The sequence below is a fragment of the Pelophylax lessonae genome (assembly GCF_965119305.1).
Source record: "Pelophylax lessonae genome assembly, chromosome: 9".
Taxonomy (NCBI): domain Eukaryota; kingdom Metazoa; phylum Chordata; class Amphibia; order Anura; family Ranidae; genus Pelophylax; species Pelophylax lessonae.
The window spans coordinates 241,327,746-241,344,261 of record NC_138776.1 but is presented as its reverse complement, the minus strand read 5'-3'; the positions used below and the strand labels follow the sequence as shown (position 1 = coordinate 241,344,261).

Sequence of the window (16,516 nt, the reverse complement as noted above, 5' to 3'; positions counted from 1 at the left end):
CCCCCCAAAAAAATGTAAAAATCAAAATTTTTTAACATTTTCGGCCAATTTGTTTTATGCTACAAATGTTTGGTAAAAAAAAATTGCAAAAAGCGTATTTTGATTGGTTTGCGCAAAAGTTATCGCGTTTACTTTACTAAAGGGAAAGATTTTTGTCATTTTTGTTGTTTTTTTTTTTAACGCGTAATGGCGGCGATCTGCGATTTTTTTTGCAGTACTGCGACATTGCAGCGGGCAGATCGGACCCTTGACTGACATTTTTGACACTTTTGGGGTTACCAGTGACATTTCTACAGTAATCAGTGCTATACATATGCACTGTTACTGTAAAATTACACCGGCAGTGAAGGGGTTAACTTTATCTGAGGGGGAGGGGTGGTGTGTGTCCCTAGGGGTGTGCTTCTAACTGTGATTGGCTGTGGTTTGAGGTGTAGGAACAGTGATCAACGGTCCTACATAGTAGAACCGTATGATCAGTGTTTCTACACAGGGGAGAATGACAGGCGGCTTGTTTACATTAGCCGCCTGCCTTTCTCCCTCTCCACCGACGATCGCTGAGTGACCGGCGGACATCGGGTCCGCCGGTCACACGCGCGCGGGGGGGGGTCCGGGAGCGCGCCTCCGGCGGCGCTCGCTCCCCAGAGCCTCACAAGCTAGTGACGTATATATATACGTCATTTTGCCTGTGAGGGGCTGACTGCCGCAGTAAATGTACTTGCGGCGGTCGGCAAGTGGTTAATGACCAGGCTATATTTTGCGATTCGGCACTGCGTTACTTTAACGGACAATTATGCGGTCGTGCGACGATTTACCCAAAATAAAATTGATATCGATATCCTTTTTTTTTCTTCCCACAAATAGAGCTTTCTTTGGGGGTATTTGATCACCTGTTCTGATTTTTATTTTTTGCGCTATAAACAAAAAGAAAGCGACAATTGTGAAAAGAAAAGATATAAAAAAATATATATAAATATCACCAAACAGCAATATGATATCCCCTGCACACAAATAAAATCAATCAAATGAGTCTTATTAAAGACCTGTCGCGGCTACTTAAAAGGAAAGTCTGTCAAAAAAATATATAAATGATGATATGTGGAATGATATGCGAGCTGTCTGCGCTACTAATACTATGATTCCATTTGGGATTTTAAAAGAAAAGATATATTTTTCACTTTCTGCTATAAAACATTCTCAAAAAAAATTAAAAAATCACATTTTTTTTAACATTTTAGGCCAATTTGTTTTCTGCTACATATTTTTGGTATACTAACTACGGGAATGATTTATGTCGTTTTTATTGGTTTTTTTTTACGAGTAATGGCGGCGATCTGCGATTTTTAGCGGGACTGCGACATTGCGGCGGACAGATCGGACCCCTAACTGATATTTTTGACACTTTTGGGGGGACCAGTGACACTAATACAGTAATCGGTGCTAAAAATATGCGCTGTTACTGAAATAAGGACACTGGCAGGGAAGGGGTTAACACAGTGGGTGATCAAGGGGTTAAATGTGAGCCTAGGGGAGTGGTTCTAACTGTGGGGGGGGCGTGGAGTCCCCGCTGCCGAGTGGGGACGGGAGGCATGCGCTCACCCCCTAGCTGCAAGCGCACGACCGACGTAGGTCTACTTCATTTCGCACAGGAGGGCCAGCCTGCCGCAGTAAATATGCGGTGGGTGGTCCGGAACTGGTTAAAATATGGCTATGTCTTCCCATCATTAAAAATTGCCAATTTTTCTACCTGTACCACAGTTTTTGGCCCCTTTTACACTTGTGTAACCTAAAAGTTGCGCAATTTTTGCTGCAATTTTTTTGCCACGATTTTTACACAATTTTTCTGTGATTTTGACTGGACTTGAAGCAATGCCTGTGTAATCTTGAGGTCTATGGAGCTCAAAACGCATCAAAGTCAGACCAAAGTAGTGCAGGGACTACTTTGAAGTTGTTGAGACTTGAAGTCACACAGATATAAATGGTACTCAATGGAAATCATGGGGTACGACTTACCATGTGGCTGTGCAGTCGCAGGACAAGTCGCACAAGTGTGAAAGGGGCCCCTAATGATTATGTATTTTTTATTATTAATAAATTTATATATATTTAATAAATTTGTATTATTATAAATCCCCTTAGAGCAGACCAGGGTCCCCATAGATCCCCCTTTAGAGCAGGGTTCCCATAGATTCCCCTTTAGAGCAGGGTTCCCATAGATCCCCCTTTAGAGCAGGGTTCCCATAGATTCCCCTTTAGAGCAGGGTTCCCATAGATTCCCCTATAGAGCAGGGTTCCCATAGATTCCCCTTTAGAGCAGGGTTCCCATAGATTCCCCTTTAGAGCAGGGTTCCCATAGATCCCCCTTTAGAGCAGGGTTCCCATAGATTCCCCTTTAGAGCAGGGTTCCCATAGATTCCCCTATAGAGCAGGGTTCCCATAGATTCCCCTTTAGAGCAGGGTTCCCATAGATTCCCCTTTAGAGCAGGGTTCCCATAGATTCCCCTTTAGAGCAGGGTTCCCATAGATTCCCCTTTAGAGCAGGGTTCCCATAGATCCCCCTTTAGAGCAGGGTTCCCATAGATCTCCCTTTAGAGCAGGGTTCCCATAGATCCCCCTTTAGAGCAGGGTTCCCATAGATTCCCCTTTAGAGCAGGGTTCCCATAGATTCCCCTATAGAGCAGGGTTCCCATAGATTCCCCTTTAGAGCAGGGTTCCCATAGATTCCCCTTTAGAGCAGGGTTCCCATAGATTCCCCTTTAGAGCAGGGTTCCCATAGATTCCCCTTTAGAGCAGGGTTCCCATAGATTCCCCTTTAGAGCAGGGTTCCCATAGATCCCCCTTTAGAGCAGGGTTCCCATAGATCTCCCTTTAGAGCAGGGTTCCCATAGATCCCCCTTTAGAGCAGGGTTCCCATAGATCTCCCTTTAGAGCAGGGTTCCCATAGATCCCCCTTTAGAGCAGGGTTCCCATAGATCCCCCTTTAGAGCAGGGTTCCCATAGATCTCCCTTTAGAGCAGGGTTCCCATGGATCTCCCTTTAGAGTAGGCCAGGCCAGGGTTCCCCATAGATCCCACTTTAGAGCAGGGTTCCCATAGATTCCCCTTTAGAGCAGGGTTCCCATAGACCCCCCCCCCCTGCCAGTGCCATTAGTACAGTGACAGTGCATTTTTTTTAGCACTGATCACTGTATTGGTGTCACTGGTCCCCAAAAAAGTGTCACATAGTGTCGCAATGCCACAGTCCTTCTAAAAATCGCTGATCGCCGCCATTACTAGTAAAACACAATTTAAAAAAAAATAAAAATTCCATAAAAATATTGCATAGTTTTTAGACGCTATAACTTTTGCACAAACCAATCAATATACGCTTATTGGGATTTTGTTTTGTTTTTTTACCAAAAACATGTAGCAGAATACATATTGGCCTAAATTGATAAATATTTTTTTTTTTATTGGATAGGTTTTATAGCATAAAGTAAAAAATATAGATTTTTTTTTTTTTTTTCAAAATTGTCAGTTCTTTTTGTTTATAGTGCAAAACATAAAAATCGCACAGGTGATCAAATACCCCCAAAAGAAAGCTCTGTTTGTGTGAAAAAGGACATCAATTTTATTTGGGTACAGCATCGCACGACCACGCAATTGTCCGTTAATGTAACGCAGTGCCAATTGGCAAAATATGGCCTGGAAGGGGGAAAATCCTACCGGTCCAGAAGTGAATAAAGGAGGTGAGCACTGTTATATGTCTCCAAATAAAATAAATTTAGGCATTAAGGGGTTGATTTACTAAAAATGAAGGAGTGCAAAATCTGGTGCAGCTGTACATGGTAGTCAATCAGCTGCTGAATTCAGCTTGTTCAGCTAAGCTTGGACAAAAAGAACCTGACTAGTTTCTCTGCAGCTACACCACATTTTGCCAGCTTTGTCAGGGAATAAAATTTGTGCAACAGAGGTGCCACATGGCAAAATAGTGCTTGCTGTGTGTCTTCCCCATATTTATAGAGTTTCCTATGAACAAGCATGATGACATCATTAACACAGCACCCTCTGCTGGCAAGTCAGCCTGCATAGCATCCTTGTTTTACCCTCCCCTACCTCTCTCCATTAGCTGTGGGCTCACATTAGCTGAGTGATAGAGAAACATAGGAATACTAGTCAGTACCATTTTGCAAAAGCGTATTGGCTTTGGAAGAATAAATCACCTCTAACGTTGGGTTTCCTACTTGGACTTGTGGATGTTGCTTCATTATGTAAAACTATTAGAATAGTTTTTACATTTTAGAATGGGGTGCCTCGAAACTGTCCATCATTTGTAAAGGGTTTCTCGAGATTGTCCATAATTTTTAAAGGGTGCCTTGACTGAAAAATAGGTTGAGAAACACTGCTCTAAATCATACACTCCCCCTATTTATATCCCACTTCGGGCTCTACTGCCACAGCACCCTCTACCTGTGGCCTGACCATTTGCATGCAGTCTGGTCTACCCAATTTCCATTTATTGGTGTATGGATGCAAATCAAAATTGTTAAATTGTTAAAAAGAGTCAAACTGGGGATATATCACAATTAAAGCATCTTGCCAGTCTATGGCTGGCTTCACACTAGGGTTGCCACCTCATCGCTTTAAAACTGAACGTATATTATTTACAAAGATTCTGTGGCTAATTTAATGCAGATAAGGCTCTGAGTTTAATTACCACCTAAATCAGCCAAAGACACTGTATAATTAATATGTGTTCGGTTTTAAAGGGATGAGTTGACAACCCTAGTTCACACTAGGGATTGACCGATATCGGTTTTTCGTTGCCAATACCGATACCGATATTTTGGCCATTGCATATCGGTATTGGCTGATATGGGCCGATATTTTGAACATGTAAAGTTTTGCAAAATAAACACAATTATCAACACAAATCTGTTACTGAACCCTTTGGTGGGCGGGTGGCTGGCTGGCACCCTGTGGTGGTTGGCTGGCTGGATGGCACCTTGTGGTGGGTGGATGGCTGGCTGGCACCCTTTGGTGTGTGGCTGGCTGGCACCCTGTGGTGGGTGGATGGCTGGCTGGCACCTTGTGATGTGTGGCTGGCTGGCACCCTGTGATGGGTGGCTGGCTGGATGGCACCCTGTGGTTGGCTGGCTGGCTGGAACCCTATGGTGGGTGACTGGCTGGATGGCACCCTGTGGTGGCTGGGTGGCTGGCTGGCACCCTTTGGTGGGTGGCTGGCTGGCACCCTGTGATGGGTGGCTGGCTGGCACCCTGTGGTGGGTGGCTGGCTGGCACTCTGTGTGGTGGGTGGCTGGCTGGTACAGGCAGGGCCTGGGGCTGGCTGGTACAGGCCTGTGGGTGTGTGGGTGGCTGGCTGGCACTGGGCAGCTGTGGGTGGGTGTATGTATGTGGCTGCTGTGTTAAACACACTGTGTGCACTGTACACTTACTGTCCCGAGACTCCCCGACTCCAGACGAGGCTGAGGGAGGCGGCCTAAGAAGGCAGAAGCTGTCTCAGTGCGCGGAAGTGCGTGGCGCAACATGCGCAATGACGTCATGACAATATCGGCAATATCGGTAACCTCCAGGGCAGATTCCGATATATCAGGGAAAGTGCATATTGGCCCTCGATATATCCGCATTGCCGATAATCGGTCGATCCCTAGTTCACACTAATGAAAATTGGATGAGGATTTCCCCTCATCCAATTCGCATGATAGGAGAGTGTGACTCTCAATGGAGTCGGTTCACAGAGCTCCGGGGCAGCTGCAGAGCACACTGGAAAAGGGTCCTGTGCATCTTTGGCTCTGTTTCAGGTGCGAATACAGGCAAAAATTTGGACCTAATTTGCAACTGAAACGGTGAACAGGGACCCACCGGACTCCAGGCACGAACCCATGGCCGTATCGGTGTGAACCTAACCCACCATCCACTTCAATAAAACAATTATATATTTTTTTGTGGCTATGCACTCAGAAAATCACGTACAAAAATACTTTATCACCTACATCCTAGTCCTAGCATCATAATTGGTACCTCTATACAAAAATAAATAATAAAATAATATAAAATACATAATCATTAAAAACGACTTTCTTTTATTAAATTTACTTCGGGAAGCAATATTTTGCTGGCCATCATCTGTAAACTTTTTTTATACTCTGGACTGGAATATCGTATCTTTTACTTCCCGCAAATGGTACGTCTGCTGGCAGCAGTGGTTGTACCGGGATGATGCAGCTGCAGGCATCAACACGGTACCGTTTCTTTTTTTAGAGCCGGTTGTCATATTTCAGATAACAGCCGATGGGGCTCAGCAGCCGCTCGGTCGTTATCACAGCGAGCGGGAGGGGACGCCTCCCACCGCCTTCCGCGGCTCTTACAAGTTCTCCCGTCCCACTGGGAGACCCGGGCAACCAGCCGGCACATCCGCCACTGGGAGACCCGGGCAACCAGCCGGCACATCCGCCACTGGGAGACCCGGGCAACCAGCCGGCACATCCGCCACTGGGAGACCCGGGCAACCAGCCGGCACATCCGCCGGCTGGTTGGAGTCCCGAACAAAGCCGGATTCAGTTTTAATCTGGTCTCCGATCAAGTAACCTGGAAGCGACATCACAATGTCACTTCCGGGTTACTTGGCTGCCAACGGCACCGATTAAAAAAAATGTCAGTATTCAAAAATGCAGATTTAAGCATTTTGAATACTTTAAAGCGCAGAGGAGGGGTTTGGAGTCTTTTGACCCCCGATCCCTCCATAAAGAGTACCTGTCACTGCCTATTACTGTCACATTCCCCCCTTCCCCCGATCCCTCCATAAAGAGTACCTGTCAATGCCTATTACTGTCACAAGGGATGTTTACATTGCTTGTGACAGTAACAGAAGTGATCAGATTTTTTATTTTTTTTAAAAACTTAAAACAAAAAAATAAAATAAAATAAATAGGAAAAAAAAATCATTTAAAGCGCCCCCCCTCTCCGGGAGCTCGCGCACGAAAGAAAACGCATACGTAAGTCGTGCCCGCACATGAAAACGGTGTTCAAATCACAAATGTGAGATATCGCCACACTCGCCAGAGCAAGAGCAATAATTTTAGAAAAATACCTCCTCTGTAACTCTAAACTGGTAAACGTTAAAAAAATTTAAATCATGGCCTATGGAGATTTTTAGGTACCGTAGTTTGACGCCATTCCACGAGTGTGGCTAAATTTTAAACATAACATGTTAGGCATCTATTTACTCGGCATGACATCATCTTTCACAATATACAAAAAAAATTGGGTTAACTTTACTGTTTAGCTTTTTTTTAAATGCAGTGAAATGTATTTTCTTAAAAAAAATTGCGTTTGAAATTGCGCAAAAAAATATTGCAACGACATTTTATTCTCCAGAATCTTTGCTTAAAAAATATATATATATATATATATATATTAGCGATCAACTGATATCGTTTCTTCATTGCCGATACCAATACTGGTATTCTGGTCATCACGTATCGGTATATATGGGCTGATATTTTCGTACATTTAAAATAAAAATTATTTTTTTTTTTTTTTTACTTGACAGGTACTGTTGTGGAGGGATCTGGGGTTCTAAAAGACCCCAAACGTCCGATTGGCCGATTTTCGGCTTGTTAGTATGATGCTTTCGACAAGCGACTGCGACTTTTCGGCCGAAAAAAATCTGGTGTGCAGGCTATAAAATTTTTGTTGGCCGTCAACACAACGGCCGATTTTCCGTCAGTCAGTACAGATTTCGACAGACAAAAATCTGATGAGCAAGACTGGGCATGCTCAGAGAAGAAAAAACACACGGAAAGTAAACCATCACATGACATCACTTCTGAAGTAGATTTTTGTTGGCCGAGAAAATTAGTGTGCAGTCTAGGCACATTCCAACCAACACAACACCACTCTGGACAAAAGACGGACAATCGGTCGGCCGATAATCGCTGCGTGTGTACAAGGCATTAGTTGAGTATGGCACATTGGGTGTATAGAGTTTATATGTAATATGATAAAAAAAAATTATAAAATCTTTTTTTTTTTTTTTTTTTTTATTATTAGTTTGAGTGTTGGTTGTTATGACTGTCTTTTATTGTGAGGGTTTTACTGTAGTTAAATCATTATTTCCATATGCTGTATAAATGTAAATTGAAAATGCTGTACTGATGAAAACCAAATTAAAAAGTAAATTGTAATGAATTGTCTTTTGCACTGGGACAGTCATCATCACCCCAAGTCATTAAACCGGGGATCCCCACAGGTCAATGTATGTGAGCAAAGCGCAACTGTTCAACTCAACAAGCCTTTGAATTAGAAAGCAGATGTTTTTTGTTTTTTTTTAAAGGATTATAAAAAGAGGATATCATAAAAGGGATTTGTTGAAATATTTAATAAGATAAAGTAAGAATCATGTGATTTAGTATTGAATAAGAAAAAAAAGAATGAAGGTAGGGGTCAAACATGCATAATTGGCACACATTTACGTCAAGCGGGTGACATCTACAACCTGAAGTCTAAAGCCCCGTACACACGAGTCGAAATTCGGCCGGGAATTTTCGTCCGACGACCGATCTGACGATTTTCGGCTTGTCGACAACCGACTCCGACTTTTCGGCCGACAAAATTCTGGTGTGGAGACTATAAAATTTTTGTCCACCGTCAAAACATGTCCGATTTTCCTGCAGTCAGTACAGATTTCGACAGGGAAAAATCTTATGAGCAAGAATGGGCATGCTCAGAGATGAAAGAACACAAAGAAAGCAATCCAACACATGACATCACTTCTGAAGTAGAATTCTGTCCGACGACAAAATTTGTGTGCAGTCTAGGCACATTCCAACCAACAGACACCACTCTGGACAAAAGACGGACGACCGGTCAGCGGAAATTCGTTGCGTGTGTACAGGGCTTTAGTCCACCCTAAAACTAAAATCCCTACATTTATAGATCTCCACGATCTAACACTAACCTATCTAGCCCTGTAAAGAAGAAATAAGTATACTTACCTTTTCTGAAGCCGATCCGATCTCCAGCGGCAGAAGCTCAACATAGGACACAGCTGACAACAGTTGTGAAATGAAAGGGAAGGGAAGTCACCCATAGAGTTACTATGGGGCTTCCGTTGTCGGCTGTATCCTCTGCACACCCCTCCACAGCGAAGCCGCGGCTGACAGCTCAGCGTGGGATCGGGTCGGATTGGCTTCAAAAAAGGTAAGTATACTGATTTCTTCTTTACAGGGCTAGCTAGGTTAGTGTTAGAACCTGGATGCCTTTAGTGGGAATTTTAGTCTTAGGGTCGACTTCTACTTTAACTAGCTTCAGTCCAGGGCTCCAGACCATTGTTGACATTCCTTTCAATGTGTGTGTTCACCTTTGCGCATGAGCACGGGTGAAGGTGGCATTTTAATCTTTTTTTTACTTTATAATTTATTTTATTTTTTAAAAATGTTAACACTGTAACTTCACATTTTTTAACAACTTTACTGCTATCACGATAAACAACATCCCTTGTTATAGCATGGGCAATGACAGGTCCTCTTTATGGAAAGATTTTGGGTCTATGAGACCCCATATCTCTCCTCTGGCCTCTGAGATCGGTTTGATCAGATGTTTTCACAAGCTGGTAACGGCTTCTTTACATCAGACCATAACTGGTATGTGGCAAAATCCTTGTCGCTTCTGGTTTCTGATGTCACATAGTGGGGGGGAACAACATTAGTTCATATCACTTTGTCCAAGGAAGTGAATGCCCACCAGTCGCATCCTTGCCGGGCTCCTTGATGGGACAGGAGAGCCTGGTAAATGTGGTAGGATTATTCTTACATTGTAGAGAATCGCTAGCTGCAAAGATTCTTACCAGGAACATGACTGCAGCATGTAAATCTCCCAAAGTGTCCACATTGGGAGATTTACCAACAAATTTGCCCACAGTGGGAGATTCCTCACTGGAACAAGTGCCCACATTGGGAGATTTCCCACCAAAAGTGAACACAGTGGGAGATTCCTCACTGAACCAAGTGCCCAAATTGGGAGATATCCCATCTGAACAAGTGCCCATAGTGGGAGATTCCTCACTAAAAGTGCCCACAGTGGGAGATTCTCACTGGAACAAGTGCCCGCATTGGGATGGGAGATTTCCCACCATAAGTGCCGACAGTGGAAAATTCATAACTGGAACAAGTGTCCACATTGGGAGATTTTCCACCAAAACGGCCCACAGTGGGAGATTCCTCACTGAAACAAGTGCCCAAATTGGGAGATATCCCATCTGAACAAGTGCCCACAGTGGGAGATTCCTCACTAAAAGTGCCCACAGTGGGAGATTCTCACTGGAACAAGTGCCCGCATTGGGATGGTAGATTTCCCACCATAAGTGCCCACAGTGGAAAATTCATCACTGGAACAAGTGTCCACATTGGGAGATTTACGAACATAATTGCCCACAGTGGGAGATCCCTCACTGGAATAAGTGCCCACATTGGGATATTTCCCACCAAATGTGCCTACAGTGGGAGATTTCTCACCAGAACAAGTGTCCACATTGGGATATTTCCCACCAAATGTGCCCACAGTGGGAGATTCCTCACTAAAACAAGTGCCCAAATTGGGAGATATCCAATCTGAACAAGTGCCCACAGTGGGAGATTCCTCACTAAAAGTGCCCACAGTGGGAGATTTCTCACTGGAACAAGTGCCTGCATTGGGATGGGAGATTTCCCACCATAAGTGCCCACGGTGGAAAATTAATCACTGGAACAAGTGCCCACATTGGGATATTTCACACCAAATGTTCCTACAGTGGGAGATTTCTCACCAGAACAAGTGTCCACATTGGGAGATTTCCCCTCTATTCCTGTTCATTTGATAATTTTAAAAAGAATTTATTTTCCATTTTAGTCCCACTAACAACAGTCATCAGGACAAATAGAGTGAATGGATCTCCCTAATAAGGACACAAACAGCCGTAAAAACGTAAACCAGAGTTCTAACCCTTCAACGCTCTATCCAACACTAGATAAAAAGACTTTGGCTTTACCTACGTTAAAGGGTTACTACAAATATGACAAACAAGCTATCTCAACATTTATTTGACATAGATACTAAAAGCATTCATTAGTATGGATGAAGTCCTCATACCATTGCAGAAAGTGCGAAACATTCCAGCCTACGTGTGCTGCCATATTAGACACACAAAAAAGCATCACAATGCCTCTATGCGATTTCCGAGTGGATAGTCAGTTCCCTGTTGAAAAATATTACTCTAGTTTTAAAATACTTTTGTTCTGATAAACCCCATACTGCTATCAGTCTATAGACTATTATGAAATATATTCAGTTTCCTTTAACTCTATTGAAGAAGTACACTGTTGATCTGCAAATAATGCAGAGATACCCAGGGTATTGTCCTGTATATCTATGGCAAAAGCTGAATATATTATATAAAATGAGACTGTAAAGAACAGAATACTGGTGCATTAACAGAAACCTTTACAATATGTCTGTTGGGGGGTGGGGGGTCTTGCAGGTTTAGGTGGCAAGAAAAACAATCTGTATCCCCTTTGCCGGAATTGGTGACCCATATCAACAAGCTCACTATTTGGACGGCTGGTTTATTACTTTCATCTGGTAAGAGGCTGCTCTTTTTTGGCTCCTTTCTTATGGTGGATCTTCTGAAGTCCGCATGTATAATGTGTTTTATATATTCTATTTACTGTCTTTAATATTTAATAGAAAAAAAAAGTTATATATTTTTAACTACTACTTTATAAGAGAATAAATTCATTTTAATTACATATATCGAGAAACATAGAAGAGTGATCCAATATCAATGCCACATTTTTTTTTTTTTTTACCTTTTTGTTGAGTATAGATCAATGTTTGTCCCAAGCATGTTTAAATCCATTTAGTGGTGATTGACTCACTACTTCTGCTGGAAGTCTATTCCAAGCATCAACGACTTTTTTGGTAAAATAATGATTTCCGAGATTAGTTTTGAACTTTCCTCCTGCTGTTTTGAGGTCATGTCCCCGTGTTCTTTAACTTGGCTACATATTGAAAATGCTGCCCTCCTGAACCTTATTCACCATCATGATGTATTTAAAGGGTTCAATTGTGTCTCCCCTTTCTCTTCTTTCCCCCAAACTATACATATGAAGTTCCTGAAGTTTCTCCAGATATGTTTTCCTGAAGTTTCTCCAAATATGTTTTATCCCCCAAACCTTTCACCTTTTTTGTTGCCCGTCTCTGGACTCGTTCTCTCTTAATCAATATCTTTATGTTAAACAGACCTCCAGAACTGGACACAAATGAGATCTAATTAAAGAGCTATAAAAAGGAATCAGGACCTCCTTCCTCCTGCTGGTGATCCCTCTAGTTATGCATCCCATAATTAATTCAGTACCACTAAAGTCCCAAAAGGGTCATAGAGAGCAACTTATTTTTGGTTAGCTGTATACAGAACATTGAAAAACGTATGAAAAAAACACACACATATATATATATCATTTTTTTTATTTTTATTTTGTTTGGGGACAATCTCCAAATATGTTTTCCTGAAGTTTCTCCAAATATGTTTTCCTGAAGTTTCTCCAAATATGTTTTATCCCCCAAAACTTTCACCATTTTTGTTGCCCGTCTCTGGACTCGTTCTCTCTTATCAATATCTTTTTGTTAAAGAGACCTCCAGAAGAACTAGACATAGTATTCTAAATGAGATCTAATTAAAGAGCTATAAAAAGGAATCAGGACCTCATTCCTCCTGCTGGTGATCCCTCTAGTTATGCATCCCATAATTAATTCAGTGCCACTAAAGTCCCAAAAGGGTCATAGAGAGCAACTTATTTTTAATTAGCTGTATGCAGAACATTGGCAAACATTGTATGAAAAAGAAACATATATGTATTTTTTTTTTTTTTTTTTTAGGGACTTTCTCCAAATATGTTTTATCCCCCAAAGCTTTCACCATTTTTGTTGCCCATCTCTGAACTCGTTCTCTCTTATCAATATCTTTTTGTTAAACAGACCTCCAGAACTGGACACAGTATTTTAAATGAGATCTAATAAAAGAGCTATAAAAGGTAATTTTTTTAGTTTTATTTTTTTTAAGGACAATCTCCAAATATGTTTTCCTGAAGTTTCTCCAAATAATAATTCAGTACCACTAAAGTCCCAATAGGGTCATAGAGAGCAACTTATTTTTGATTAGCTGTATACAAAACATTGGCAGACATTGTATGAAAAAAAAAAACATATATATATATATATATATACATATATATATATGTGTATATATATATATAATTTTATTTTTTTTTTGGGACTTTCTCCAAATATATTTTATCCCCCAAACCTTTCACCATTTTTGTTGCCCATCTCTGGACTCGTTCTCTCTTATCAATATCTTTTTGGTAAAGAGGCCTCCAGAACTGGACACAGTATTCTAAATGAGATCTAATTAAAGAGCTATAAAAAGGAATCAGGACCTCCTTCCTCCTGCTGGTGATCCCTCTAGTAATGCATCCCATAGTTAATTTAGTACCACTAAAGTCCCAATTGGGTCATAGAGAGCAACTTATTTTTGATTAGCTGTATACAAAACATTGGCAGACATTGTATGAAAAAAAAAACACACACACATATATATATATATATATATATATATATATATATATATAATTTTTTTTTTTGGGACTTTCTCCAAATATGTTTTATCCCCCAACCCTTTCACCATTTTTGTTGCCCATCTCTGGACTCGTTCTCTCTTATCAATATCTTTTTGGTAAAGAGACCTCCAGAACTGGACATAGTATTCTAAATGAGATCTAATTAAAGAGCTATAAAAAAAGGAGTCAGGACCTCCTTCCTCCTGCTGGTGATCCCTCTAGTAATGCATCCCATAATTAATTTAGTACCACTAAAGTCCCGATAGGATCATAGAGAGCAACTTATTTTTGGTTAACTGTATACAGAACATTGCAAAATATTGTATGAAAAAAACACATATATATATATATATATATAATTTTTTTTATTTTATATTTATTTTTGGGACTTTATCCAAATATGTTATCCTGAAGTTTCTCCAAATATGTTTTATCCCCCAAACCTCACCATTTTTGTTGCCCATCTTTGGACTCGTTCTCCCTGATCAATAGCTTTTTGGTAAAGAGACCTCCAGAACTGGACACAGTATTCTAAATAAGAGCTAATTAAAGAGCTATAAAAAAGGAGTCAGGACCTCCTTCCTCCTGCTGGTGATCCCTCTAGTAATGCATCCCATAATTCATTTAGTACCACTAAAGTCCCAATAGGGTCATAGAGAGCAACTTATTTTTGATTAGCTGTATACAAAACATTGGCAGACATTGTATGAAAAAAAAAAAAAAAAAAATATATATATATATATATAGTATTATTTTTTACATACTGGGCATTGGGAGGCATTATATGGCAAAATAAATATATATATATATATATATATATATATATATATATTTATTTATTTTTATTTTGCCATATAATGCCTCCCAATGCCCAGTATGTAAAAAATAATACTATATATATATATATATATATATATATATATATATTTTTTTTTTAATAATACTATATAATAATACTATATATATTTATTTTAATTTTGCCATATAATGCCTCCCAATGCCCATTATGCAAAAAATAATACTAATCAAAAATACCAAAAAAATGTGTTTTTTTTGTGCAGTGCTCTAGTGGGACATTAGTGGTACACAGGTAAAAAAAAGTATTATAGAAACGTTGTGGTGTTTGCAATGCTGTAAAATGTAAACTCTAAGGTAAAATAAAGATATGGTTAGCTTAGTGTTCTTGAATCTTTGAAAAGTTTTTAAAGAATAATAGATTTTTTGAACATAAAAAAAAAAAATATTTAGTTCTTACCCGTTGAATGGGACCGTTGCATCCTTGCTCTTGCTCTGTATCTTCAAGTATGCCACCAATGCCCTGGACTTCACCTTCTTTCTATTGCAGTTCCTTATGGTCTCTCTGATCCAGATCTCTTCACTATCCCTTCCCAAATTGCACTAAGTCTCCCCCCCCCCTTTTTTTCTAACTACATGGGCTCCCCTGCTGTGACAACTGATGTCTACATGACAAGGGCTGAGCAGGCCTTTTAGGAATGCCAGAAAGGTCCAGCAGGAAGATGTCCCGGACTCAATCAATAGCTCATAATGAGATTATTGTCCTGGTGACAAAGCCACACTCAACACCTGCACATATGTGAGAGTAGAAGATAGAGGTACTGCCGATGGGACCGTCCCCAGGAGTCCCAGGAGCGGCATGGAACGTACACTCAGGGCAGGTGCTTTACTATCCTGCACTTGGCGATGTCTCATCTATCTTTGGGCTGCCACTTGCAGTCACCCATTGTAATAAGTTCCATTAATCTTCCATTGACAGGCCTGATTAATTAATAGCTTCCAGCCAAAGAGACAAAGCTGGCCTCATCGGAAACATTGATCATAACTTTGTTTTCTTCAACAAGATCATAACTAACTGCAATTAGAGACCTTCCGTTTAAAATATAGGTTACTTTAAACAAGGGTGACAGTAATGGTATTCACAACGAAGGTTTCATATCTAAACAGAAAATGAAGATATGAGATTTTGCATTAAGGGAGACCTCTGCTTAGACAAAGTGCTGGAGTTGCAGGCTTCTTTCTGAAAATTCTAGCTGCCTGTTTATGGCTTAAAGAGATGCTGGCTTGGAATAAGCATATAGATATGGTAAAGCAAAGTGAATTCAGGACTCTCCTAATACACATACTTGTTTCAGGCCAGATACTGGGAATGGACAAAGAAGTAGATCAAAACCTAGCGGACTTTACTGGTGTCAAAGAAGGACGGCAGATCACATTTAAATAAAAAAATGTTTAATTTTAAAAGGAATGCATGTAGGGATAGGAAATGGGGATAATAAAACAGATTTTATTAATCACTTAAGCCCCGGAAGATTTTACCCCCTTCCTGACCAGGCCCTATTTTACGATTCGGCACTGCGTGATTTTAACGGACAATTGCGCGGTCCTGCAACGCTGTACCTAAACGAATTTGGCGTCCTTTTTTTCCCACAAACAGAGCTTTCTTTTGGTGGTATTTGATCACCTGTGTGATTTTTTGATCATGCGCTATAAACAAAAAAAGAGCGTAAATTTTGAAAAAATAACAATATTTTTCACATTTTGTATAGGAAATTCCCCCAAAAAAATGTAAAAATCTAAATTTTTTAACCGGTTGCCGACTGCTCACAGTATATTTACTGCGGCAGTCAGCCCCTCACAGGCAGAGTGACGTAGGTCTACGTCGCTCGCCTGTGAGGCTCTGGGGAGCGAGCGCACGCCCGCGGAGGCGCGCTCCCGCGCGGTCACGGACCCCCCCGCGCGTGTGACCAGCGGACCCGATGTCCGCCGGTCACTCGGCGATCGTCGGGGGAGAGGGAGAATGTCAGGCAGCTTGTGTAAACAAGCCACCTGTCATTCTCCTCGCTGTAAAAA

General features: G+C 41.1%; 1 protein-coding gene across 1 annotated transcript in view; it reads right to left on the bottom strand.

Moving 5' to 3' along the window:
• Nucleotides 1-15,024, bottom strand: part of LOC309562516 (T-box transcription factor TBX1-like) — a 54,967-nt gene extending 39,943 nt beyond the window's left edge. The window contains exon 1 of the mRNA XM_082266756.1: nucleotides 14,904-15,024. Coding sequence (XP_082122882.1) covers nucleotides 14,904-14,925 — 22 coding nt within the window. The 5' untranslated portion in view covers nucleotides 14,926-15,024. The remainder of the gene's footprint in view (nucleotides 1-14,903) is intronic.
• Between the last annotated feature and the right edge of the window lie 1,492 nt (nucleotides 15,025-16,516).